The sequence below is a fragment of the Orbilia oligospora genome, assembly GCF_000225545.1.
Source record: "Orbilia oligospora ATCC 24927 unplaced genomic scaffold scaffold00110, whole genome shotgun sequence".
Lineage (NCBI taxonomy): Eukaryota > Fungi > Ascomycota > Orbiliomycetes > Orbiliales > Orbiliaceae > Orbilia > Orbilia oligospora.
The window spans coordinates 250309-274715 of record NW_011645667.1 but is presented as its reverse complement, the minus strand read 5'-3'; the positions used below and the strand labels follow the sequence as shown (position 1 = coordinate 274715).

General features: G+C 45.8%; 5 protein-coding genes across 5 annotated transcripts; 1 reads left to right on the top strand and 4 right to left on the bottom strand.

Annotated features, from left to right (window-relative positions):
* Positions 1-213: 213 nt before the first annotated feature.
* AOL_s00110g86 (uncharacterized protein) lies at positions 214-3969 on the bottom strand (the record flags this gene model as incomplete). Its single annotated transcript, XM_011126776.1, has 1 exon — positions 214-3969. The coding sequence occupies one exon, from the start codon at positions 3967-3969 to the stop codon at positions 214-216; it is 3756 nt and encodes a 1251-aa protein (XP_011125078.1).
* A 1371-nt stretch (positions 3970-5340) lies between these two features.
* Positions 5341-5619, top strand: AOL_s00110g85 (uncharacterized protein; the record flags this gene model as incomplete). The annotated part of the gene is made up of 2 exons (XM_011126775.1): positions 5341-5363; positions 5454-5619. The coding sequence occupies 2 exons, from the start codon at positions 5341-5343 to the stop codon at positions 5617-5619; spliced, it is 189 nt and encodes a 62-aa protein (XP_011125077.1).
* A 12845-nt stretch (positions 5620-18464) lies between these two features.
* On the bottom strand, positions 18465-19808 carry AOL_s00110g84 (uncharacterized protein; the record flags this gene model as incomplete). Its single annotated transcript, XM_011126774.1, has 1 exon — positions 18465-19808. One exon carries the CDS (start codon positions 19806-19808, stop codon positions 18465-18467), a length of 1344 nt encoding a protein of 447 aa, XP_011125076.1.
* A 588-nt stretch (positions 19809-20396) lies between these two features.
* On the bottom strand, positions 20397-20962 carry AOL_s00110g83 (uncharacterized protein; the record flags this gene model as incomplete). Its single annotated transcript, XM_011126773.1, has 2 exons — positions 20397-20548; positions 20671-20962. The coding sequence occupies 2 exons, from the start codon at positions 20960-20962 to the stop codon at positions 20397-20399; spliced, it is 444 nt and encodes a 147-aa protein (XP_011125075.1).
* A 597-nt stretch (positions 20963-21559) lies between these two features.
* AOL_s00110g82 (uncharacterized protein) lies at positions 21560-21904 on the bottom strand (the record flags this gene model as incomplete). The annotated part of the gene is made up of 1 exon (XM_011126772.1): positions 21560-21904. One exon carries the CDS (start codon positions 21902-21904, stop codon positions 21560-21562), a length of 345 nt encoding a protein of 114 aa, XP_011125074.1.
* Between the last annotated feature and the right edge of the window lie 2503 nt (positions 21905-24407).

Genomic DNA, 24407 nt, shown 5'->3' with positions numbered 1-24407 from the left:
AGATAATTCGCCCCCGGTAGAAAAGTTCCATGCATGCGTCGCTAGAGGGGAAAATAAGAAAAGAGCACGAAGGAGGAAGAGATAAGAAAAACCCCACCGTAAATGCATTAAAAGGAAGAGAAGGAAACAGTCATGTTGTACAAGGTATTCAGCGTTGAGGGAAAAAAAAGAAAAAGGACGGAGCGTCCGGATTTGGGACACAATAGTGCCGGATTAGGGAACATACGACTTTCGGCGATTCGCGAGCTGTTCCTTATTGAGTTGGGTGAGCTGTGGACGGGAGGATGCAGCCAGGCTGTTGCTTCTAACTTCTTTCTTCTTGAAGTCAATGAAGAAGCCCTCATCCTCTTCATCGTCATCGTCGCAGTCTTCAATATCCGCAACAGCACCATCAGCAGAAAAGTCGTCGGTAGGATGATCATGAACGTCTTCGATAGTGTTTAGGAACTCCATAGGTGGGGCTGATCCGCTCCTGCTGGACGATAATTTAGTCCGTGTTTGGATTTCTTGGTAAGCAGGTTTGGAAGGGAAACAAGTTGGTAGCATGCTAAGACGATCCGCACTATTAAGACGCGTTTTGGGAGGTGGTGAGCCATGAGGCCAGTGGTCGTCAGTAGAGAGTGATGATGAGGCAGAAAGGACACTAGGGAAACTCGTAGAATTGCTAAGACTAGAGGTACCGAAATGCTCTTCGCTGCTAGATGATGTCAAGACAGATCGCTCTGGAATTCCGCCTGACGGAGAGGAGAAGTGAAACGATCGAGTGTGCTGGTGTCGTGGACGTGGCGATCGTGTTCTGGGTGATAAGCTAGGCGATTTAACAGAAGTTCCTGGTGAGACTTGCTGGTTCATATCCACAGCATAGGTACGAGGGGGGAAGCTGCCTTCCCACTTGAGGCTGTGTGGCGTAACTTTAGTGGTGGTGTTCGAGAAACTACTATCATCTCCACTGAAGACTCCTTCCTTGTTTGAGCGGTTGGCAAGAACATCGAGATATGTCGCATCTTCTGGGCTCGGAGGGCAGTTCGCAAGAGCATCATCTGTAGACTTGACACTAATTGGTGAAACATCTCGGGAGTGTTTGCTATCGTCGGTGTCTGAAATTGGGAAGAATGGTGATTTGCGGCTTGGAGTTGGTGGGAAGACTGGCTTTGGATCTTCAGCGGGCGAAGACGGCATACTAGGCATGGGGCTGGCGGAACGAGAGGACCTGTTGTCGGAAAATCCGGCAGCCAAGCGCATGATGGAGTCGCAAGATTGCCGACTTCCTCGACGAATCACGCCGCTCCAGCCTCGCACGGAACCAAAGTGCTTGTCTTTGCCTTCTGCTCTCTTTTCTTTATCCTGCTTCCAAACAATGTCCGTATCACCGGGTTCCGAACTGGTCTCCGTGGCTCGTGTTTCAGTGGCTCGAAAGTCCCTATGCATGTCTCTGCTTTTCGAAGCGCGGAGCAGCCTACCTATGGCTATACGTGAAGAAAAGGCACTGTTCTGATGCCCTCGACGACTATGGTGCGCTTCGGCATTCTCATATTGGGCGACTGGGGTTCCGGCGATTGGTGTTGGCGGAGGCGCTTTGGAGCCACCGTTGGCAGGAAGAAGACCAGTCACAAGAGATGTCTTATACTCCTTATTGATATTAGCGACAGTCACAGATGTAGCTCGACGGAGAGGGGAATGATGTTGGTGTTGATATTGATGTGGGTGCGGGTGTGAATGCGGGTGTGGATGCTGATGGGGATGCTGGTGTTGGTTATGTGGATGCTGATGTCCTTGATGTTGATGTGGTGGTGCCAAATTCTTCTCCCTTTTTAAAGCCCTCTGGGCGTCTGTTTCACGATCGCGAATGAAATCTGCGATGTCGTCTGCTCCGTCCATACCTCCTACACGAGGTTCGATGGGGATAGCACCTATGGATACCGTGGTAGGGATAGTGACAGCGCTATGGGCTCGACGCCGTAGGCCAACTGCAGTTGCAATACCACCGACGGCTTTCCTCAAGCTATTCTTGACACGACCCAGGACGGTAGCTGGCGCGACAGCGTGGTCAACATCTTCTCTAGAGATCTCGACTGGGCGAGCACGTCTTGGGTCGCTTTCTTCGATCCAGCCGATCGCATCATCCAGGTCTTGTAGAACCCATGGGTGACGCTTCGCTTCAGAAAGTGTGATACGCTCGGCTGGGTCCTTCGTGAGAAGCTTCCGCAGCAAATCCTTAAGGTCGGCGGAGATGGGCTCATGCGTGTTGGAAGGCTCGTCTTCAGGAACATCGTTCAGTTTCAGGTTAAGACTTTTTCGGTGAGACACCGACCGACGAGTACTCGGACGGGAGCCGGATGGAGAGTCAACATCAGGACGGAGGCGAGTGTTGGGGATGAAGAGCTCTTGAGTTTCGATAATGTTGTAAAGTTCATATTCGCCGCTTGCCATAAAGGGGCACCTGGCAAAGATAAGGCAATAGAGTGTAACACCAAGGGCCCATACGTCGATAGCTTCTGTAATCTGCGGGCGCGGCTTCGTGATGTCGCTGTAGCAGAGCTCCGGTGCAAAGAAGGCAGGTGTTCCAACGGTCTTAGCCAGCTCGATATCAGTCTGGTCAAGTCCGACGTTTCCCTCCTCGTCAACGCCTTGGCCGAGATAGCTGACACCAAAATCAGAAATCTTGACTCGGTGATCTCTATTCCAAAGGAGATTGGCGGGCTTGATGTCCCTGTGAATGATGCCTTGATAGTGAAGATATTCCAACCCAAGGACGGTATCTCTGAAAACTTGTCTAGCTTGCTGGATGGTCAACGACGGAACGTACATAAGATCCGGATCATACGAATCACTAGTGTTAGTAGCGATCGTAGACAACGAGTAGTTCCGGGAAATATCAGAGATGTCTTGAATAAAAGGGTTGACATCCGAAGACTCCTTGATGGCAGTTGGAGTTTCATCATCGTGAGAATCGTCGGTAAAGCTCCCAACGGCAACATCATCATCGCTCAAAGATTCTTCTGTTTCTCCTCCGAATTCAAGGGACCACATGTGCTCGGAAGCAGCAGCATGTTCTTGGTGTCGTTTCCTTTCATCTCTGGCCTTACGGGCGGCTTCATTCTGCTTAGCAATACGCCGTCGCAGTTGTCGTTCCTTGCGTTGTTCCTCTTCACGGGCATCCGCTGTACCAAGAGCAAGAGCCCGAAGTTTCTCGAGTCGAAGGGCCTCCCTCTGAGCAATACTTTCATCGCCCTGGCGTCTCCATTTGACCTCACTAAGTTCAACGAATTCCAGGACAAGATACACCTTCTTGCTAGACGGGTCATCAATGACTTCGATCAACCTAACAACATTCGGATGTCGACATTTCTTCAATATGGCAATTTCGCGCTTGACTTTCTCCTCCTGACTGCCTTTCTTCTGACCGACCTTCCCGAGGCGAGGCCGAGAGGTTCGTTCAACAATTTTGATCGCAACGAATTCGTGGTCTCCAAGAAGGTTCCGACCGAGTTTTACCTTACCATGAACACCCCTGCCGATCTCATTGATGATTTCGTACGAGTTGATGGACTTGCGGCCGGATATCGGATCAAATTCGACGTCGAGAAGATGGGTTTCCTTGACAGGCTGTCGGTGAGACGGGTGGAGGAATGGAGATTGAGAAAATAGTTGTCTCTGCCCGCCGGGAGATGAGAGAGCAGTCGTTGCAGGTGAATACAAGGCGGCACTGGCACCTTGGTAAGTTTTGATATGGAGATCGGTAGGAGAAGCGGGTGTGGATTCGGATGTTAATAACGGCTGCACAGGAACCCAGACCTGTGCATTCGACGGCCGTCGTGTGATGGGTTCGGATCGCGGATGAGCCAAGAACAATTCATCTGAAGTGGATGATTGGTCTCCGTTTGTTGAATTACTAGAATGCCGGGAATGGCCGCGACCCGATGGCGATGTCCCGGCTTTCGCACCTCCCGTTCGAATTGGATCCGTCATGATTCTTTTCTCTTTATTTCTCGACGGATGAGAGTTTGGAGAGTATCCAGCTAGTTACGGCTTGTGCTTTATTGGCATGATAAAGGGACGTTTGGTCTTTTGGGCGAAGGGGGGATTATAGCTTGGGGATGATCTCGTCCACCCTAAGAAGAAAACACCAAGAAAACGCTATCTATCGACGACAGCAGGGGAGAAAATTGTTAGTGTCATTCAATTCAAATATTCAAATAACAACCGTTATCAAAGGCTTAAACTTCCGCCCGGGATCGGTGCCGGACTGAGAGCTTCACGACCTATTGGAGCTTGGTATGTCCAGGAAGGCAAACTTTGCTTGTGTAACATACCTCGGGTTGAAAAAGATATGGAGGTCTAGGGGCGTATTTCCGAGAAGGTAAGTGTCCGAATGGCGGAGGAGGGTAATAGCTAATTTTTGAAGCAGGGCACAGCCATCTAATCAGTTCCTGATCCCGACTCGCAAATGGGAACCACCTCGAAGGAATGTCCTATCCCTACCTAAAGCAGCTTGAGAGGGATTCAACAGCAATTGGCAAATGATAACGGGAACCGAGCTTCGTGGTGTCGTGTGTGTGTTGGCAGGACAGTTTCTGATATCAAGAAGCGATGAAGATTCGATTTCCGAAGGTTGGAAAGCAAAGTAAGAAGGAAAAAGAAAAAGGAATCAGGACACAGGATTAAGATCCAAAGATAAAAGATTCAAGCCTTCTAGAACTTCGAGATTACGAATGGTGTAACGTGATAAGAAAAGGTTCGGTCTATGAAGAGGGTCACCAGCTTGGGAAGGCTTGAGCTTCGTTTGATTCCGAGAGGGTTTGACGACGGGAAATGCGGGACCAAAAGAGAAATCGAGGCTCAACGAACGGCGATGGCAGCCTGCAGATGGCGTAGGAAGGATGACGATTTTTTTGTTTAAAACAAAAAAAAAAGAATAAAAAAACTAATGTGATTTAACCAAGCACAGATAGTTGAATTGCAATAAGATGATTGATCGGATGGTATTCGATTGGACGGGATAGATAAGGCGGGTCCGTGTCTATTCTGTATAAGGCTGTGTCTCCTGCCCAGGGAGGGAATATAAACGGTGAGGAATTTTAGATGGATTGGGTTTGACTGGCGGTCTACGGAAAGGGTTGAAGTCGTCGAGAATTGAACAGCAGTGGTCGTCTCACGTAGCACCAGGGTCGTGTGCCGGCCTACACAGCAGTTCTAATCGACGCACAAGAGAGTCTTGGAACGGTACGGTATGGTATGGTGATGATCAGGTCGTCTCGGACAGGCTAATATGGTCAATCAATGCAGTGAAGAATTGTTGGGAATGACAGCTAACTGCCTAGCTATCTTGGCCAGAGGGAAATGGAAGTTGAAGATGAAGATGAGTGAGGAGAAGAATTGTTGGAGGAGAGGTGGTGGTGGTTCGGGATCAGGATCGGATCAGCCAAGGAGAGATGTAATGGAGGTTATCGTAGTGGTGGTAGTGGTGGTAGTGGTGGTGGGAAGATGTCGTATGTGAGCGAGCAAGCGAGTAGAGGTGGTGGTTGTGGTGGTGTAGTGGCAATTCGTCGGAATGATGTCGGTCCTCCAGTTCCAGTTCCAGGTCCAAAGCAACAAGCAGACGAGAGAAATGGGAATTAAAGGCAAGATCAATGATATGATATTAAAGCCTTCGATTGGGTAGAAATGGGGTTTCCGACCTTGGCCTTTTGACTTTTTGGCTTTAGCTGGCTTTGGCTGGATCTTGCTTTGGCTTTGGCTTTGGCTTTTTTTGGTTTTGGCTCTGGCTCTTGCTTCCCGGCTTTTGCTTTGTTGGGCGGCGGGCGAGAAGGAATTAATCGACTAGTCGGACTGGACTAATAATACTATGGGAAAAGCAGGCCAGGAAACCCCCCAGACAAGCAGAAAAAAGTAAAGAAAAGAGAAGAGAAGAGAAAAAAGAAGTGAGGTGAGAGGAGAGAGAGAAAAAAAAAGAAAACTGGACAGGACAACAGTTCTGATAAGTTAGACTCGGGCGTTTTTCGGTGCCGATATTATTATGCAATCGAATTCACGGTCGAATCAGCCAGCGCCAGATAGAGAATTGAAGATTGTGTAGATTCTCGAATCTCTGTATTTTTAGAATTAGTATTTGAAAGTTATCGATAACTTAACCACCTACGTAGTATCTACTTAAGTAAGTAGGTATGTACATACAATAAAATAAAATAAAATAAAATACAAGTAAGGAAGTATTTCAACGGGGGAGGAATATACTTTTCTCCGTTCGCAGGCTGGCTGGTGACAGAGTTTTTGTATGGAGTATCGAAACGATCCTTATCTCCAACTGTTTTCCCTCGGATAATAAAGTTGAATAAAAAAGAACAGAAAATTACCTAAAAAATGGCTATACCTGTGCACAAATAGGAAGAAGGCTCGATATCGTGTGCCCAAACTGTCGGGACGCTTTCTCGTATTTGTATGGCTGGTTTTCGGGTGAGACAGACCACTTGGTAGGAGGAGCTGCCAGTTATTATTTATGACGACTCACTCACCTCCGTCCCAGAACAAGGACGAGGCCAGGGAAAATCAGATGTCGAAAAGCAGAAAGAAAAAAAAAAGGCGGATGATAGACAAAGGTCAAAAAAAAAAGAGAGAGTATGGGGAGGGAAGGGTATCCAATAATATGAGTCGGAGATAGTGGCAGAGCAGTGGGAGGGTGTGAAGGGCCCGGTGAGGGGCGACCAGTGCAGTAGTAGCAGGCACTTGCTCGACCGCGCTTTCTGTCTCGGTCTCTGCCTCTGTCTGTCTGTCTCTCTATTTCTCGCTCGCTCGCTCGCTCTCCTTGAGTCAATTCAGCTAAACGAAGCGGGTGGTGATGGCAGGCTGACCACCAGTCCTTCTGGTGTTTGATATAGACCTCAAACACCTCCCCCAATTGATTATGATATTGTATTTCGAACTCTGGAAGAAAGAGTATACGTATCAGAGGAGAAGGGAAACAGAAAAAAAAAAAAAGAATGATGCTCTTCTCGTCGACCCTGCCCGTACATACATACATACTTACATACATACATACATACATACATACATGTACATACATTCACATTACATTTACCTTACATGCCCATTTTTGCCTATCTGTGGACTCCTGCTTGTACAGGTACATGCTTGCATACATACAGGTACGGTACATCCCATCCCATCCTACTACTCCGTACACCTCAACCAAAAAGATGATCTGAAGGAGACACGATAACCAAGGCGCTAGCCACCAGTAGCTCAACTGAATCTCGGGCTCAGGCCTGGAAAGCAGGTCAAGCCAGCCAGCCAGCGACAAGAAAGAAAAAAGAAATTCAAGCGAGCAAAATAATTAATAACAGATTCGGGAGCTCAGCCGAGTTTAGTTTGAACAAAATACCCTCAGCTTCAAAATTCACCAAATTTTAATATTAAAGATTGCGTCCTCGACACCTCCATATCAGATGATTTCATGGGAATTCTTCATGATGAACTAACTCCCCTTGTTCCCTAAAGGTTGGCAATTCCGATTTATTCTGAACAGGGAAAAACCATATTGTATTGCAGTGCTCTGTGATAAAAAGCAACTTCACCAGAGCTGGTTCTTCTCTGTCTCTCCCCTGGTCTTGAACCGAAGTATCGTCATGGGCAAGGGAAGGCAACCCTCCGGGACCAGGGTTGAGCGACAGCGGTGACAATACGTATGTTCAAGACTAACCAAGCTTGCTAGCAACTAACACTTCACTCGCCTCACGCTTCACATTTCACACTTCACACTTCACTAGCTTATTTGCTGTCTTAGCGGTCGTCGAAGAGGCGATATCTCGGACAAAACATAAACTAACGCCGCCGGATATCGGATCGTGCTCGGGTCACACTGGCGCAAATGTGCCGACTCGAATATCACAATTCGTGAACTAAATCATATATCTGATTCATATCCGTTCCCACAACATGATATACATCATCACAAGTATTTTAAATCCCATGAATGCCTATCTTGGGCATCCCAACGAAAAGATGGTGTCCTATTCGAAACGAGATCTTCCCGATCCCCAAATACGTATTGCGGGGAGGGGTCAGAAGAAAATGCCCAGTGCGGATGTCAGGCCATCAGCTGCAAGCCAAGTGCTGATCTTCCTCGAGATAAAACCAGCAGGCCCAGACCGTTACATATACCCAATTCATCCCTCTGCCAAAAATGTCAAAGAATCTACCGAATACTCGGGATCGGAGTTATACTATACCCACTCCAGATAGCGCTGGAACAAATAGCAAACTTCGGCCTCCGAAAATCAAATAAAACGCATGGCCCTTGATCCATGACCGGCCGTACATAACGCGCGCGATGTAAAGAAGAAGAAGAACAATCGTAACGTCGACCGTTCTATTTTGGCATGATGCTTCCTTTCTCGACATGGATCCCTTTCGTATCAGAATCATTTAATCGAATCGGTTGAAACCAACATAAGGGACCACATTATTGCGCAACTTTAAGTTTCCTCTGCGCGGATGAGGCGGGTCTCGTTCTTAATTCACTTTTTGTTTTTCCCTTGCGCTCAGACTGCTCCGTAGTAAGTACCAAGATCCGATAGCTGTCGCTCAGGACCAGGACGGGCTGGTACATATTCGTTAGCCTCTAAAGCCTGAACAAAGCTTGTGGGACGAGGTTATCCACCCTTGTCACCGAAACTCTCGACTGCCCATCAGAACCACAGACCTCTTCATAACCAACAGGTTCTTGTTTCCTATGCAAAGGCTCATCGACAGTATCAAGAGGCAAAAATCCAACGCTTTGGATTTCTGAAACGTATCCTGCATCATACCCGCGGAATTGCTTCGAAATATTCCGCTACCGGCCGAGGAAAACCAACCGTTTTGTTTGACAGGAGCTTCTGAGATCGTGCCTTCGTTATCAAACTTGCAGCTTCTGCTATGCGCATGTGTGGTGTTCCCTTTTCTAGATGGCCAAAAGGCTAGGTCGCTATTGACAGGGAAGGCCAATAGCAAATTTAATTTACACATACATACAGAATATAGCTGGTTGGCCAGACCGTGGCCATGTACGACCTTCGATTAGCATTATGGAGACATTTCAAAAGGTCGTCTCTGTGTTTTTTCATGCAAGATACCCGAAGCTTTACCCTTTCTTCTCGAAAACGAGAGGGAGCTCGATTGATTTTCGCATCGAGGCCTCGGATTTTGGATATGTTGGCTAGCTTCCCTGGACCTCTTTAGTTCAAAATCCTCATGCGATGAACATCAACGTATGATGATTGTCGTTCGACATTCGATCCCATATCATCCTATCTCGGTGATCGCTCGCCGGTAGACGGGGCCCTCCTGGAGGTTTGATATTCGCTCTGACGGCCTGCGTCCCTGCCGTCTCGGGAAACGATTGGTGCGGTTCAGCCAACCTTTGAGGCATATCAAGAGAGTGAGAGTGAGAGACCAGTGAGCCGAGAGCCGATTCGTTCCAACCTAAAAAAATTATACGAAACATGACAACCGTGAACACAGCATCCAGGTCAAGTCCTCAAATATCTGATATCAACCTGCCGAACGACAATGCTACTATAGTCAGGCAAGGCAAGTACAGTTGCAAGTAACCAAAGACCCTCGTCCCATCTCCCCAAACTTTGACACTCCCGTTTCTTAACAAAAAAGAACGAGGGACCCAATAATTCGAATATTAGCACCCACCCCTGCCGATGTTCCCTTTCCCAGAATTAGTCTACCATGACCCTGTCGATATACCCCTCGGCCCTGTAACAAGAATACACAGGCAATTTATGAGGCCCTCCCACAATAGAAAATGTGTGTGTGGTTCTCTGTTTGAAAAAAAAAAAAATCTTCTATCACATTTTTGGAATCTTCGGGACCCTTGGAAGTTCAACACCACCCGCTACACCATCCAAAATTATCACGAATTTCAGCCCGCTTCCCTTTTTCGCCCATCCTCGTCTCACATCAGCATACGTAGACCGTTTAATCTCGAATTTCTCCATCATCTCCAAATGAGAAAGGCAAATAAGGTGGCAATATTATGAGGGATTTAAGGAACAAAGGATGCCCAACCCGGCCTGATGTAATCCCATATACTCCGTTAACCCAAAATCATTTCCAAATGGGTTTATTACCTTCAAGCCTTTGAGATGCATGCACGGGAGATCATAGTAAAGTCGTATCGTTTCCCTCTTTCTCTCTCTCAACCCCAGGGCATACATACAACAGCTAAGCCCGTCTACCACCAGTTGCGGGAATTTCTCTCCCTCTCTCTCCAGTTCTCCCCCAGAAAATTGAAATATGAACATATCACTCGGTAAACTCGCTATTCCTGAAAAAGGGAAGCACTAAGCCAGACCTGAAGAGAACCCCAGATTCTTGCTCTGCCTCTGCCTCTGCCTCCATCCCTCTTCCCCAACCATTTCTGACTGGTTCAGAGCTCTGATACACCAATAAGCCGTGTCAATAACCAAACACCCTTTGGAAGGTTAACCTATCATATGCGGAGTATTCTCCAGATAGGCTTGGATCCATTTGTGTGCGCGGCGTGTGTAGCGGACCCACAGCTGCACGACGTTTCGAAGCTAAAAGTTTAAGTTGAGTGTATAGACGGGACGAAAGCAAGAGAGACCCATAATTGAAAAATGCCACGAACCTATAGATCATAGCGCCGGCGCCCTCCAAGAGGTTCAGAAACCCACAATCGCACAAGAAAAATATGGATACCCTAAGAGTTTCGAATAAGCGGATTAAGTTGGACCCCCAGTCATATTAGCCACAATTTCGACATGAAGACGCTTCAGGTTCGCAGTTCAAGGGTTATCCATCGACCGTTCCGAATAATTATCACCCAGGGTGGGTTTATCAGTATTAAGGAAACCTAAGACATAGCAGTCAAGAAAAATTAATCTACCTTTTTTGCCGTCAGACATTTGAAGGTTATCCCGCTAAATTAAGATTTTCCCTTTCGTCTAATAGCTGTCGAAACACGGATACTTCCGATGGTTTAATATTGTGATGTCAGAAAGGGTTTCACCTCTTATCACTTGGCTCGAATGAGAATGAGGCTATCCATACGTGTGTGTGTTAAGGTTCTTTTTAGCCAGAGGGAGATCTTAAGATCCTCCATTCTATACACAGTGCAGCCAATAGCACAGACTCCATATCAAATTTCCCACATACACAGACGTACACGAACATGTTCGAAGAACCGTTAACCCTTTCTTAGCCAAGGTGACCAAAACCCGCCAATGTCGAATCCCTTTTTAGCTCCTCTTTTTTTTCTTCTCCCTTCCCCAGAAAAAAAGGAACCCACAGTATCCCACTACATGATGTACTATGTACGTACCATCTGCATAACACTGCAAGCCAAAAGATCTAGTTAAACTGCGTTGAGAAGGTTGAGAAAAGGGAAAAGCAGAACGAGGGAAACCCGGCATTCCTACAAGGGACTCTTGAGCCCTTCAACGAATCGGATCAATATCGCTGAAGGTTCCCCTCCAATCACCATCCCAGCTCCTTCTCGACTACATGTACAGATAGTTAGTAGCTGCAGCAGGCCTATTACCGTTCTTTTCTGTATAGCTACTGCAAAAGAAGAATGTTAGATTCTGATACAGCTTAGCTCGGAACAGGTAGAAAAAGAAGGGCACTTTACAGGGAATCGAATCACTGCATAACACTAGCGTCGAGACCGGAGACGTCAATCGACCGAAAAAGGATCAGAGGGGGAAGTAAGATCCGGTCGGTCCAATAACATTGTTATCTGAGATAAGTATTCTATTGGACGTCGAGCTTATTTGACTCGCTCCCACATAGGGAAGTTTTAACCACACACCTTCAACTCAAATTATGCAGGCCCTCAAAAAAACACTGTTGGATGCAGATGCACGGCGCCGGATCCAAATTAAATATATATTAATGCCTTGCGTGCTACTGCGTAGATCCCGCCTCCTTTTTTCCTTTTCTTTCTTTATTCTTGAAGCAACTATCATACGATTCTTTTTTCTCAGTGGGGGGCATTAGATAGAAGCAAAAGAAAGATAGAGTCGACAGAATCGAAAGGGCAGGTCCAATGAAACTATGATCTATATGTGCGAGATATTATTTTGAGAGCTAGAGAAAAACTAGTTGCTTTTCTGTCTCCTCTTCTTTATCGCTCGTATGTACATACGTATGTATATACACGTACGTACTATATCCATTACAAAAAGTTTGATATCGAAAGTTGCATCGTGTTCTTTCGTCGTTTTTCTTACTTGCGTGCTGCAAATTCGCTCGCGTCTTCCCGTCCCATGATGTGCATGAAAACCACAAATCCAAGGTTCAAGGATTATAAGGGGAAGAGGGAGGGGGATGGAAGGTAAGGGCTGGCGTCAAATGAAAAGAAAGTTCCTTAAAATGGATACCGATGCGGAACCCCAATATCTGTTACATAACGACCACGAGAGACCACCTTCTTGATATGGATTGGATGAGAAACCCAGCCTTTCAGAAGATAGATAAGTGATGGTTGCGCGTTAATTCGACGTCAGGAACTGCCATATTCGGGCTGATTCCTTTTCGTTGGATGCTTAGCTGAAGTACTAGCTTGCAGCGCCTTATTAATATTGGCGAGAAGCAAGATAAGAACGGAATACGGATGTTTCCACGACGTGTGATGTATATCTGAGGATTCTAAGTCTTCGATCTTCGAAGAAATAGCAGATGTAGGCAGCCCTTTTTTTCTCTTGCTGCAAGATAGATTCGCGAGCTGTTCCCGTCCATCCATCTCGTTAGATTTTAATGCAAAAAATTTTACGACGGAGGGTTTTTTCGTAGTATTTTACTTTTATATTTTGTAATATCACTTTTTGTCGGAACCCTCCTCGAGAAGAGAAGGAGATATGAAACAGCCTTTCTCGCCAAAAAAAAATGAGCTGAAGAGCGAATCAAGACATGAGAGAATCCGAAAATCCTAAAAAGCTCTCCTATCGGGTTTCTCGTATTCGTAAAAATTCCTCAAACAATAAAGCGAGAGAAAGGAGAAGTTGGCTTTCCTGCACTTTCGGGTACGTCGTCTTGGGTGCATTATCTCCGCCTGCCGCTCCGTATCTACACGGATCGCTGGAGTGCACACTGTGGAGCATTGAGAACCTCTCTGACATAAAACTCATTGTTGGGATTATACACCTCTTCCCCTTCGCATCGTTCTCTCCAAAACGCGGACCGCGTCCCTTATTCCCCTCTCTCTCGCCTCTCTTCCCTTGCCGTGTCTTGTCTTGTCTCGATCGAGACCCCATCCCCTCAAGATTAAAGATCGCCATTCTTCCAAATAAATCTTTAGACCATGACAGAAGCCATTCTCCACAAATTCACCTATATCAGCCTGGTCGCGGACGGGTAGGTTAGTGTAGTTCTGACTAGTTCGAAAAGTTTAACAGCCGTGTCAGCCGTTTTTTTTTACTTTACTACCGTCTCTTTCGCCTTGAGTTAAGCCATGCTTTTGCGTCAGTTGATGCATGTAAATATGTAGCAGTGTACGTAAATCAGCCTTGATATTACAATCTCCCCGATTCTTCCTGTGATCCGCAGACCCCGGATTTTCCATATATCAAATTTCGCTTCCCCACAATTTCCCTCACACCTTCATACATCTGAGATCGTCTATTTTGTCCCCACTATTTTGGTAGAAAGTGCACACCTCCCTTTACGAAAGAAAGAAAGAACAGCCACGGTCATGAAAATCAACATCCATGAAAGAAAAGAAACAAGTTGACAAGCCAAAGCGAAAGAAAGAAGAAATATACGTTCCGCTAAAGATAGAGACAAGCCGGGAGAAATGTGTTAAACTAGGGGAAAGGAAAGTTTAAAGGATGTTACCGCACGGCTGATACATACATTTTGCTTTCGCGATACGAGATTGATTATGTACGATATAATACAGGCGCCGGAAAACCCGGAATCGCACATTAACAAAAAATAATGTCAAAGCTCCCTTTTTCTTATGTAAACTTTTTTATTTCCCTTTTCGCAAAAGAAAGTTTCGTTAACGTTAAACCTTCTTTGGTTTTTGTTTTTTGTGAGGTGTTTTATGACAACTACGAGCGGTGCCGAACCGGCCAAGCGAAAGCCGCACTGGCCTCAACAGCTTGACATTCCGGTATTCGGGCGGCGAATGGACCTCTTTGTGCTCAGGCACAATGCAATGATTCCTCCCGAGAATACGGGACAGATACGACAGAAATGAAACGGAATCCTGAGAAAAGAGAAATACCAAAAAAAACACCGAAATGGATTTTTCCTGTGGTAGATTTCGTAACAAGTTTGTTTATCAAAAAGCAAATACTAATATAACACCACTCCATATTTAATCAGATCCGTGGTTTCGCTCCACGGGAAGAGATAGCTGCGCCGGGATTTTCTGGGAGGGGGCCCCACTTGGAATCGTAATCGTAAACTTTTTTGAGGCTTGCACTATGTATGGGGATCGAAAAGTAGAATGTAAGGGAAAAAAGGAGAGGAGTGATGTTATCCGACGGATATGGATTCCATGATGACCCGAAGATGGTGTATTTCTTTGGTAATGATTGACGTTACATATTGGCTAATACTGTGGCTTGAAACATGGCGATTGCGAGCGCGATCGAGAATCGAGAAAGAGAGAAAAAAAAAGGTTGAGATACTTGTTCGTAACATTGTTTTTCAAAGTCGTCTTGAATTTTCACATGTAAGGAATACTTGAGTTACTTATTTCTTGGAAAATACTATGCTCAGACCACTAAGCCTGCATAAGTCCGAGATGTCACCCTAGACTTATGCAGTATAAACCAACAAAAGCTAGTAAGAAGCACGTCGCTAGAAATCGGTTAGTAAATTAGAGATCCCAACCGACGTCGATGCATTCAAAAAAAAAAAAAAAAAAGATCTGGCGATCGAAAAAATACCTAGAAAGTACCATAACATCATAATGCCCGAATTGCAAAGATGAGACGGAAACATTATTGAACGCGGCATGCCGCATAAATCAGATATGCACACTCCTCTTTCCCCTCCCTCTCCTTATCTCCATTCTCATACCTCATAGTTATGTAGCGGTACCACCCCTCATAACGCCCCAGCTATCCCCAAGGCAGCTGGGAAACTCCCACATCAGCTCATAAACCCCTAGGCGCTTTCAGCTCCTCCCCTTCTCCTCTTACGCCATGTCCGCCTAGAAGACAGCTCAGGTCAGCCAAATCGCCTAAACTCACCAAGGGAAGAGGGTTAAGATGTTGGATATTAGTCCGACTAGTCCAAATCCGTCGAACTTGATCGAGGGCAATGGGTCCATGAAGGAGGGAGGGCAAAGCAAAGCACGGCTCGACCTGTCTCGGCTGGAGTCTAGTTGCCGTTCCTTGCCTCTCGGAAACCTCTTGTGCGAGAAGGGCGTCGGTTTGTCGGCTTCATTACGATACATGATCGTCAACAGGAGGTGAAGCTAGGCTGGCGCCGAGAGATTTGGAGGATGATTTCGGAGCGGAAGACGGAGATCTCCTGAGATTATGTTGGATTTTCTTGGTTTAATGTTGAGATGCATGCGCGCATGTTGGAGAGATTGAAGGATGAGTATATTCAGATGTAGATGTACATGAAATTATGCATACTCGTTACCCTCGAGCTCGATCGAGCTCTGTTGGCTTATAGGAGACCACTTTTTTTGATATATCATATTCGAACCAATAGAGCTCTGTCCTATTAATTACATCAATGTTTGTCTTAAACTAGACCTCGTATCAACGTCAACGGAATTGATTTCCGTTATAATTTGTGACACCGAGGTCCTGCATGCAGACGTTTAACGTTCGTGCTCCTGGAACATCGTTCATCCGCTATAATCACAATAATACCACAAATTTAAAGACTAATCATCTCTTCTTCAGAAAACAAAACTTTGTATTCTTGTGCTAGAGTATACGAAACTCATAACAAACAAATCCAACAATTATGCACGCACGGAATGATTATGTTCGACATTTCATATCCAACGTAACATGTAACCAGAGAGAAATAAGGAAGGAGGGGAACAGAAAATATGACACGGCTGATTCGATGACAAGGTAATTGTAAACGAGAGATAAACTAGAGCTATAGCTATATTTGGACCTGTCAATGGTCATGAGGGATCATGTCTTAGCTAGTTAGCTAGAAATACAACGTCTCTCGGTTCCATGAATTCATGAAAATTAATGGAGCTCTATGTCTTTGCATTGTCAAAGCAATCGTATGCATAAGGCTCAAATAGCCCCCCAGTACGTGTAAAATATCTAAAAAAGTTGACAGATGTAGTATAATTACTACTTCATCGATGCATAGTCCAACTGCATGTTAGACTGTACACGTCCTTCACGCATAAGAAAGTACTTTTTGATCTTATGAATAACCCTGAACCTAGTGGTTCCAGCATCAGGCCTAAACGAAAAAAAAAAGAGACAGTGCTACGACCACCCTGCAGCGGGAATGTCTGTAAATCTGCGCATGATATCAGTGTACGTCTTCGATACGCACAGATACTATGGAAAACACCGATCTACAGGGATAGGGAACGAAAAGTCCACATCAGGCGTACCGGCATTCGCCAAGCAGCGAGAAAAAACCGGTCAACTCGACCTATATTCGCAATTTCAATATAAAACGTTTTCATAAAAGAAAAATCACAAATGATGTATCTGTAGACGGCGGTACATACAAAAGCGTGCTAACTAAGAAGCTTTCGATAGCTCCATGGATCCACGCTTGGTCCCTCATGACAGGTCCGATATGTTTCAAGGATGATACCTGCAAAGTGGAGAAAACCTTCTTTCATGGCTAACGAAAGACCTCCAGCTTCACCGAAAACCCCTCTTTTTTGATTGCAAATCGAACTAGGATTATACTGATCTTCCGCTACTTCAAGTTCTTATTTGCCTTGGAAAGGAAGAGAAAGAGAAAAAAAAAAAACTCTGTCGCGCCTTTCCGACCACAGGGAAGCTCGTGTTCACTGAATTTCATATGGTACACCGGTACTTCTTTTGTTTGTAGACACCAAATCCTTGTCCACAGACATGGAACATCCTATTCGTTCGTCCTTCCTTTCCCCTCTATCGATCGACGTCAGGGTCATAAGATGTACACCCACCACCACCATAATTACTCTCCGCATACATCATTTACCGCAAGAAATTCCAACAAATCCGTTGAGAAGCGAACAAGAAAGTGCTTTCTAACCGCTTTGTAACTTGACCCGACTGGTTCCGTTGTTTGCGCTCATAACCCCTCCAAACATACAGCAGGAAACTGCGAACCCAGCGGGCCAAGGGTTAGTGGGGTAAACTAAATAAGCTAGAACGCGGTAAACGGCACATAGTTAACCCTAGATAGCCACCTTTACCGTCGATCGATATACCAAGAGTCCAAAGTGAGGGGTGGCCCAAGCCTCGAACTATTATGAATCTATTCCTTTGCAAGCCGGCAATCTGTGGTAATTGATTGATAAGAATTCGCAACTCATTATGAAGGAAGCTGTCACGAAGTTCACGCACGATATGCAATCGAGTTCTATTCCAGAGGTACCCGATAGCTCCGGCCGGTTCGTCGGATATAGGGAACTCCCCAAAAACAAAAAAACCATTTGGCAAAAAAAAAAACGGCTTCCAATAATATCCGCCTTCCATGTCGTGTGACGGCAGCACTCCCGTTCCGCTGCGAACCTTAAAAGAAAAATGCAACAAAAACTCAGTAAACTTCCCACCCCATGCATCTTTACACGGCTTTGCCGCTGCGTGCCTGCTTTGGATTATTCATCGAAACAAGATCAAGGGTGCCGATATACCGGGTGGTTTCCACGTTTTCGAACCTCCGTCGCTTTATTCTCATGCTTATGGTATTGATGCAGTTTGATCTTCATCTAGCCCGCACATGTCCCTGCAGCCTTCCTCGTGGCCTTTGAACGTGAACATGCTGGCGTTCTTATCTGATAACTGATAACGAGCAAACTCGAGCTCGGTGTGATCAAAATAATATAATGAGCGATGCGATGCATCGATATCTATGATGTAGTAATCAGAATGCTGCACCTGCACAGACGGATACTCCCCTATGAGCTCAAGAGCTCACTCCTTGAAAACAACAGAAAACAAGACTAGGAAACATTGAAACAAAACTGGATGAAGCCTTGAACTATTGAAAATAAACACAATAACACCCATTAAGAGGAAAACTCGCCCAGCAGAGGATAAAGGAAGACCAACCCGACAATGAAACCAAATTTGTCATTTTTAGCAAGAAAAGCAGAATAATCAAAAAAAAAGCACCCATTTGAAGCCAAGTATGCATATACTAGGGCTGATAAACCATGAAAATGAAACCCTTATTCCTTCACTGCCTATATCCGATAGGCGTTTGTATGAGAACTCCATGAAAAAAAAAAAAAACGAATGCATGATGATTAGAACAGAAGAAAAGACCCATGAGACAAAGACAGTCTACAAGAACATTGCAGGTCCGTCAGCCTCGTCACTGGAGGCCTTCATATTCTCGTCATTAACGTAGTGATACTCCATTTCATTGACAAACGGTTTTGCAGTGGCTCTTAGCTTCGTCACACCTCGTGATGTCGTGACATTAATTGGGGCATTGCAATCGATGGCAGGTCCCGGTGCCTGAGGGACTCCTGATGGGGGGCTGCATGGTGGGATGGGGAACTTAGCAATGGTCATCGCCATACTCTCCTCCCTAGCTTCTTCCTCGGGCTCTTCCATGATACTGTCGAGGTAGATTGGTCGACCGCCAGGGCCCAACGAAAGGTAACCGCCGTTAGAAGCACCATCAGTGAAAATAATGTGCTCGCCGTTTGCATGAGTGACACCATTGACTTCGTCAATTAGGCTGTCGTCAGACCCGGCCGAGGCGTCCTCCAGTCGTCCATTCATCATCTTCTCGGCTCGGTCTTCATCGTTACGGAGGTGCTCATTCTCATTGTTGATCACTTCCTCGGTCTCATCGAAAGCCATTTCGTCGAAACGGAGGGAAACGGCGTATCGCAATGACTCCTCAAGGATCTCAATGGTTTCTTTAAGATCGTCGACCTCTTTCTCGAGTCCTCCAAGTTTCTTACTATGCTCACTGGACATTTTAACTTTCTCTTGAGCCTGGATATCGAGTGCACGGGAAAGTTTCTCGATTCTCGCGGTCAGTTCAGCTTCCTGTTCCTTGCTCATATTTCCAGCGTCGCTCCCATTATTTGATTGGAGAGCCTTAATCTCCTCTTGGAGCCCTTCCTCGTTTTTTTTGAGCTCTTCGTTATTCTTCATAGCTCTCTGGACCGCTGTTTGGAGCATGTTAACGGATGCCGTCAAGGTCTGAATCTTGCGGTCTTTTTCGACGAGCTGTCCGGACAAGAACGTGATAAGGTTCTGGTTGAACTCGCAATTGGCACCAAGTTGGTGGATTGCAGCTTGAGCTCCGTTGAACATACTGTAGATATGAAGGAGGAGGTTTCGTGTGTGGTAAGCTTGCTGAGTCGTCGGTGGGAAGACGAGGCTTGGGAAGCCATTTGATTGGGACGGGAGGCTGAAACCACTCGTAGTGCCAGCGGTAGCCTGTGAGCTAATACCGGCTAGGGACGATGCAGTTGTAGAGGTCTTGAGGCCGGATCGTTCCTGAGACTCAATCGGAGTACCAATGAGCTGACCCTTTAGACTGATAGGTGAAGTCGGAGTCGGAGGAAGGGGTATCTTGCTAGGCGTGGAAGGAGGAGCTAGACCTGGAGTCCCAAATGGTTGGCGAGAGATATCTGGATTGACCGACTTACTCATGATATGGGCCATATGAAAGGAATTACTCGGTATAGTTGCTCCAGAGGCCATCCCGATAAATTCCTCACGATGCCAACTCGCAACTGAGAAATGAAACAATAAAATTTAACTCGAACGAAACATTCAACGGCGACCAGCGCTAAAGAGGAGACCACGAGCGGGACAAAGACGGGTGGAGAAGCGGACAATGGAAGAAGAATACGAATAAGACGAGGGGGGCGAGGAGAACTTGTAGGACAAAAGGGACTTAATCATAATGATAATAATAAAGGGAATTAGAATATTGGGTCATTTCGAGGGCCTGCCAACAGCACGGAAACCGTGTTGTGAGCTATAAAATGCAACAATTTGATTCATATTTGAAGCGCTGAAAGAGGACTGATATGATGTCTGTGACGTCGGCATCCTTATTGCAAATGCGCGAACTAGAAGCCCATAAATAGTATTAGCTCCTAGGCTCTCTGACTTCACTTATAGGAAAGTCACTTGCCTTTTTGAAGAAATGGAAAAGAAGGAAGGAAAGGGGGAAGGACGGAAGGAAGGGCGAGTCATGGTCAAGAGAAGCCAAAAACCGGAAGACTGTGTATGCGCCGTCCTTCATTAAGTTTCTTTATTTGTCTTCTTCTCTTCTAAAACCGGGACCCAGTCCTCGGTCAGTTCTTCCCATCCAAAGTCGCCCGCATTGGCTGCGATTCTTGCTAGAATCGCCGTGCAGGTGTCGTTCTCGCGATCTTCTTCGAGTCGTAGACGTGCTAACACAGTTAGGTATGAGGGGTTAGCCATACGCATATTCTAGTCAAGACCGGTCCCAATACTACAAAACAAAGCAGAGTGAAATATTTTGGTGTCTTCGAAGGGTGTATATATAACTCACACTCTTCGGCTTGCTGGTTACATGGCGAGCAACGGCCGTGGATCACGCGTTCCGTGATACGCCTCATAATCTGTTCCTTACTGTCGAAGGAAATCTTCACGGGGTCAATGCGGCGGCAACAGCACTTGTTGGCGTTGATCCCCTCTCCCTTTGTGAAGATATAGTTACTGAAGCAATGCCCACAGATACTATACTTGACACTGTGCAAATGGGGAACAACCATTCGCGCGAACTTCGGTCGGGTATACGGACGTTTAGCTTTAAAGCGGGTGAGAGTACGGTTTTCGGACATTTTTCTTTTGGATGTTTAAAGGAGCTAGCTATTGATATTACGAACTTTGGAGGGTTAAAGCAAGGTGGGATGGTGGTAAGGTTGTGAAAACAGGATTGTGGTAGAGCTGCGAGGGCGGTTGTGGGTGTATACCTTAGACATTCATTCAGCACATGGAGCAATATACGGGGACCAGAGCACAACATTAAGCCCTTGGTCTAGCGGGTACCTCGCTGTCAACTCTCAATCATATAACTGCACAACCCACCTTGTGTGCTTGAGTGTTACTATGAAGCCACCGCTTTGGAATGACTACCGCAGCTTCTCATTGTCTACAGAAACAGGTGCAGCCAAGTGGTATAATGGCACGGAATTATATAAAGAACGATTCCTGGCTGTAAAATCGGCTGGGAATTGATTACATTGATATGCTATTGGTATTTAGCTATCTTATCTTAGAAAGCGAGCGTTGTTGACCTGAAGAGACCCAGCTAGTCGGTTTAGTATATCTCTGCTAGGCGGATTCGAAATAAAGAACCCGGACATTCGCTCCTCGATTGCGTCGACTGACAACTTCACAACTTCCTCGATCTATCATTTGATTTATTCAACAACTCGCTAACCAAGCCTTTGCCTTTTCGATGGACTGCCGGGCAACAGATTACTATCCCGATCGACATCCATTGTATTTTCGTCCTCTGGGACATGAGCTAAATACGCAGTATACTCCTCAATCGTCATCTTAGGTCGAAGGCTACAGTCATCACATTTTGCCGGTATCTCTCGACGTTGCTGCGTGTAGTTGACCTTCCCGGAGAACGAGAGACTGATCTTAAATTCGTCGGTTCGGCTGCAGACGCAACGGGCAGCATTTTTAGGGTCGGGTAGAAAGACGTATCTCGGATCTGTATGGCCACACTCCCCGAAGTGGATAGTATGGGTGTGAGGCTCGCCGAATGCCATGGCCGCTTTGGGTTTGTGTGTTCTCTGAAGTTTTTTAGTTTTTCCTTTGGGGGTTGATAGGGTGCTAACGCGTACCATCTTGACGAAAGGAGAATTTGAACAATTTCTAAGGATGGGAATTTATGTTCGCTTTCAAGAGTTAGTATTCTTGAGGTTAAGGGGATGATGGAATTAATCGGACGTACAAGTTCGTCGTGGAGAGTCGTCGGTGCGGTGATCTCGAGCTTGCAGCGGTGCTGTTTCACTCCTTTTCTGAAAGATATATCGATATGTTGGTAGACATTTCAAAGGGAAAGAAGGGAAGATATTCTCGGCGGTCTAAATCGTCATCGATTCACTGGAATATTTAACCACCACATCTCCGGACACTATTTTCAACTTATAGTCCCGGGCCTGGAGAGATCAGCTGTCGAAGGGTATCATGTATTGATGTATTCCTAGAGTTAAAAAAAATATTTACAATAGGGTAGGTTTCCGAAGCCCAAGGGCATAAGAGAATTAATAAGCTAGGACTTAGATACTGAACATTTGGATCTAGGACACATTGATATTGTGACGTGTAATTAGGTCTCAGAAGCTTGACCATTGAGTTCCAAAGCAATTTAAAGCCCTGGAGACTTTTCAGGTATAAGGTAAACAAAGGCCCATTGACTGGTTTAGGAATGTTTATCTTTGAGAAAAAGTCCTAGAGCTTTGTTGTCATATCAAAGCCAACAATGTAATCCCAATCTTTTTTAAAGAATACATCTTCCTCCTGTCACATATGAGATTTCGGCGCTGATAATTTATGGTATAAATTCGAATTGCCTCAATCACTGCTCCTCCTAATAACCCTCGCTTCCTCTTCAAATCGCGGCCTCTCCGCAAAAGTCTTAAATAAACCCTAGAAAAAATCAAAATGAGCGAGGCTCAGATAAGCCTGGCTTCAGAATCCGAAGATGAACCATGTTCTTCTTACACGCCGACATCAGACCCACCTATGGTAGATCTACATATTCATCACGTCCGTTTCTTGGATTGCCAACATGTCAACCTACGGCACGTCTTCTGGCCTAGCCCTGAGAACCCCAACCGATGCATTTGTACTCACAGGGAAGAGATATGCTTCCCATATGCAGTTCCGGTCAAAGGCGACAATGGTATTATTGAGTATCAACCAGTGGACGGACTTCATCCTCACGGCATAATTCTACTTCCTAGGTTTAAAGTGAGGGATTTAGACGGGTTGTGTGATGTTTGCCTTGAGAAAAAATGGAGTGGATATCGAAGTATCTATTCGCTCGTGTGAATTCCCAGGTGGTAATCCTAATGGCATTACATAGAGGAAAGCTGTTGGATTTTGTATGGAGTTGCGTTGGGTCGAAGTGTGTCGGTGATGTGCGGCAGACTGGCTGGATCCAGCTAAACCGTCGGTGGAACTGCAAAGGAGCAGTGTTACACAAGCCTCGAGGGACCCGAAGGTCTTAGAAGATCTTAAGACCTTGCAACACGTAACATTCACACAAAGACCTACCAAATTTAGTGTACATACCATGATCCTTTGAGATATTATCAACATCAATCTTGAAATGTGTATTACAAATTGCGCCGCACAAACATGGCAACTTAGTCATTCTGGAGAACATTCGAATATCGGAATTCCGGCTAGCGTAGGGATGGATCAAAATGGGTATAACCAAGCAACGTGGAGACCCACAGATTTTATACATGACAGCCATGGCGCCACCCCACATCCCTAACATATTAGTAACCAAAAGGTTAGCAGTTTTGGCTGTGAAACTGAGACTGCTCCCTGCAGCAGACGAACACTCTCATGTGTTGGAGGTGATGTTAGAAGGAGAAAGCAAAAGGAGAAACGTTTAAACAACGGTGGCTACAATTCAAAGTTTTTCCAAACATGCCTTCTCGAACAATGACTAGCCCTGCTTAACGCGCGACATAAAATCTAAAATATATTAATCGCGACGGAAAGAAGGGAGGAAGTTTGCTGAAACCCGGCGCATGCTTGGGTGAGGGATCAAATTTATCTGAATCAAGGCGGAGACTCGTCGCACTAGCACCCTCTTTTTTGCTCTTATTTCACTATCACAGTCGTATAAATGGGATCATCTGCTCTTTTAATCTCCCGCCTGATAACGAGGTAGCTTTTTCGTATTTCTTGCCCCTCTGGCCCTCTGTTTCTTTGATTCGATTCGAATCCAGTCATCTTCAAAATCGCCATTCCCGACTACAAATTAGCCTGTCGGCCCTTTTTTAAAAAATAATCATTCGGTGAATTTAGGCCGGCCGAGAGGTTTTTGGAACTGGGGCATCGAGCCGAATTCCTCGCCAGTTCCATGCCCCCTTGTCCTTGGGTGCGGAGACACCATTGACCCAGGCTTAAGTAACACTGAGGTTCGAGCCCAACCTTTACTGTTTGCAGCTTGCATTTCGCTACAACCTCAGCTCTTATCCCTATGTAATCTGGGTGGAGGCATCCATCTCACCTCATTATCTTACGCCC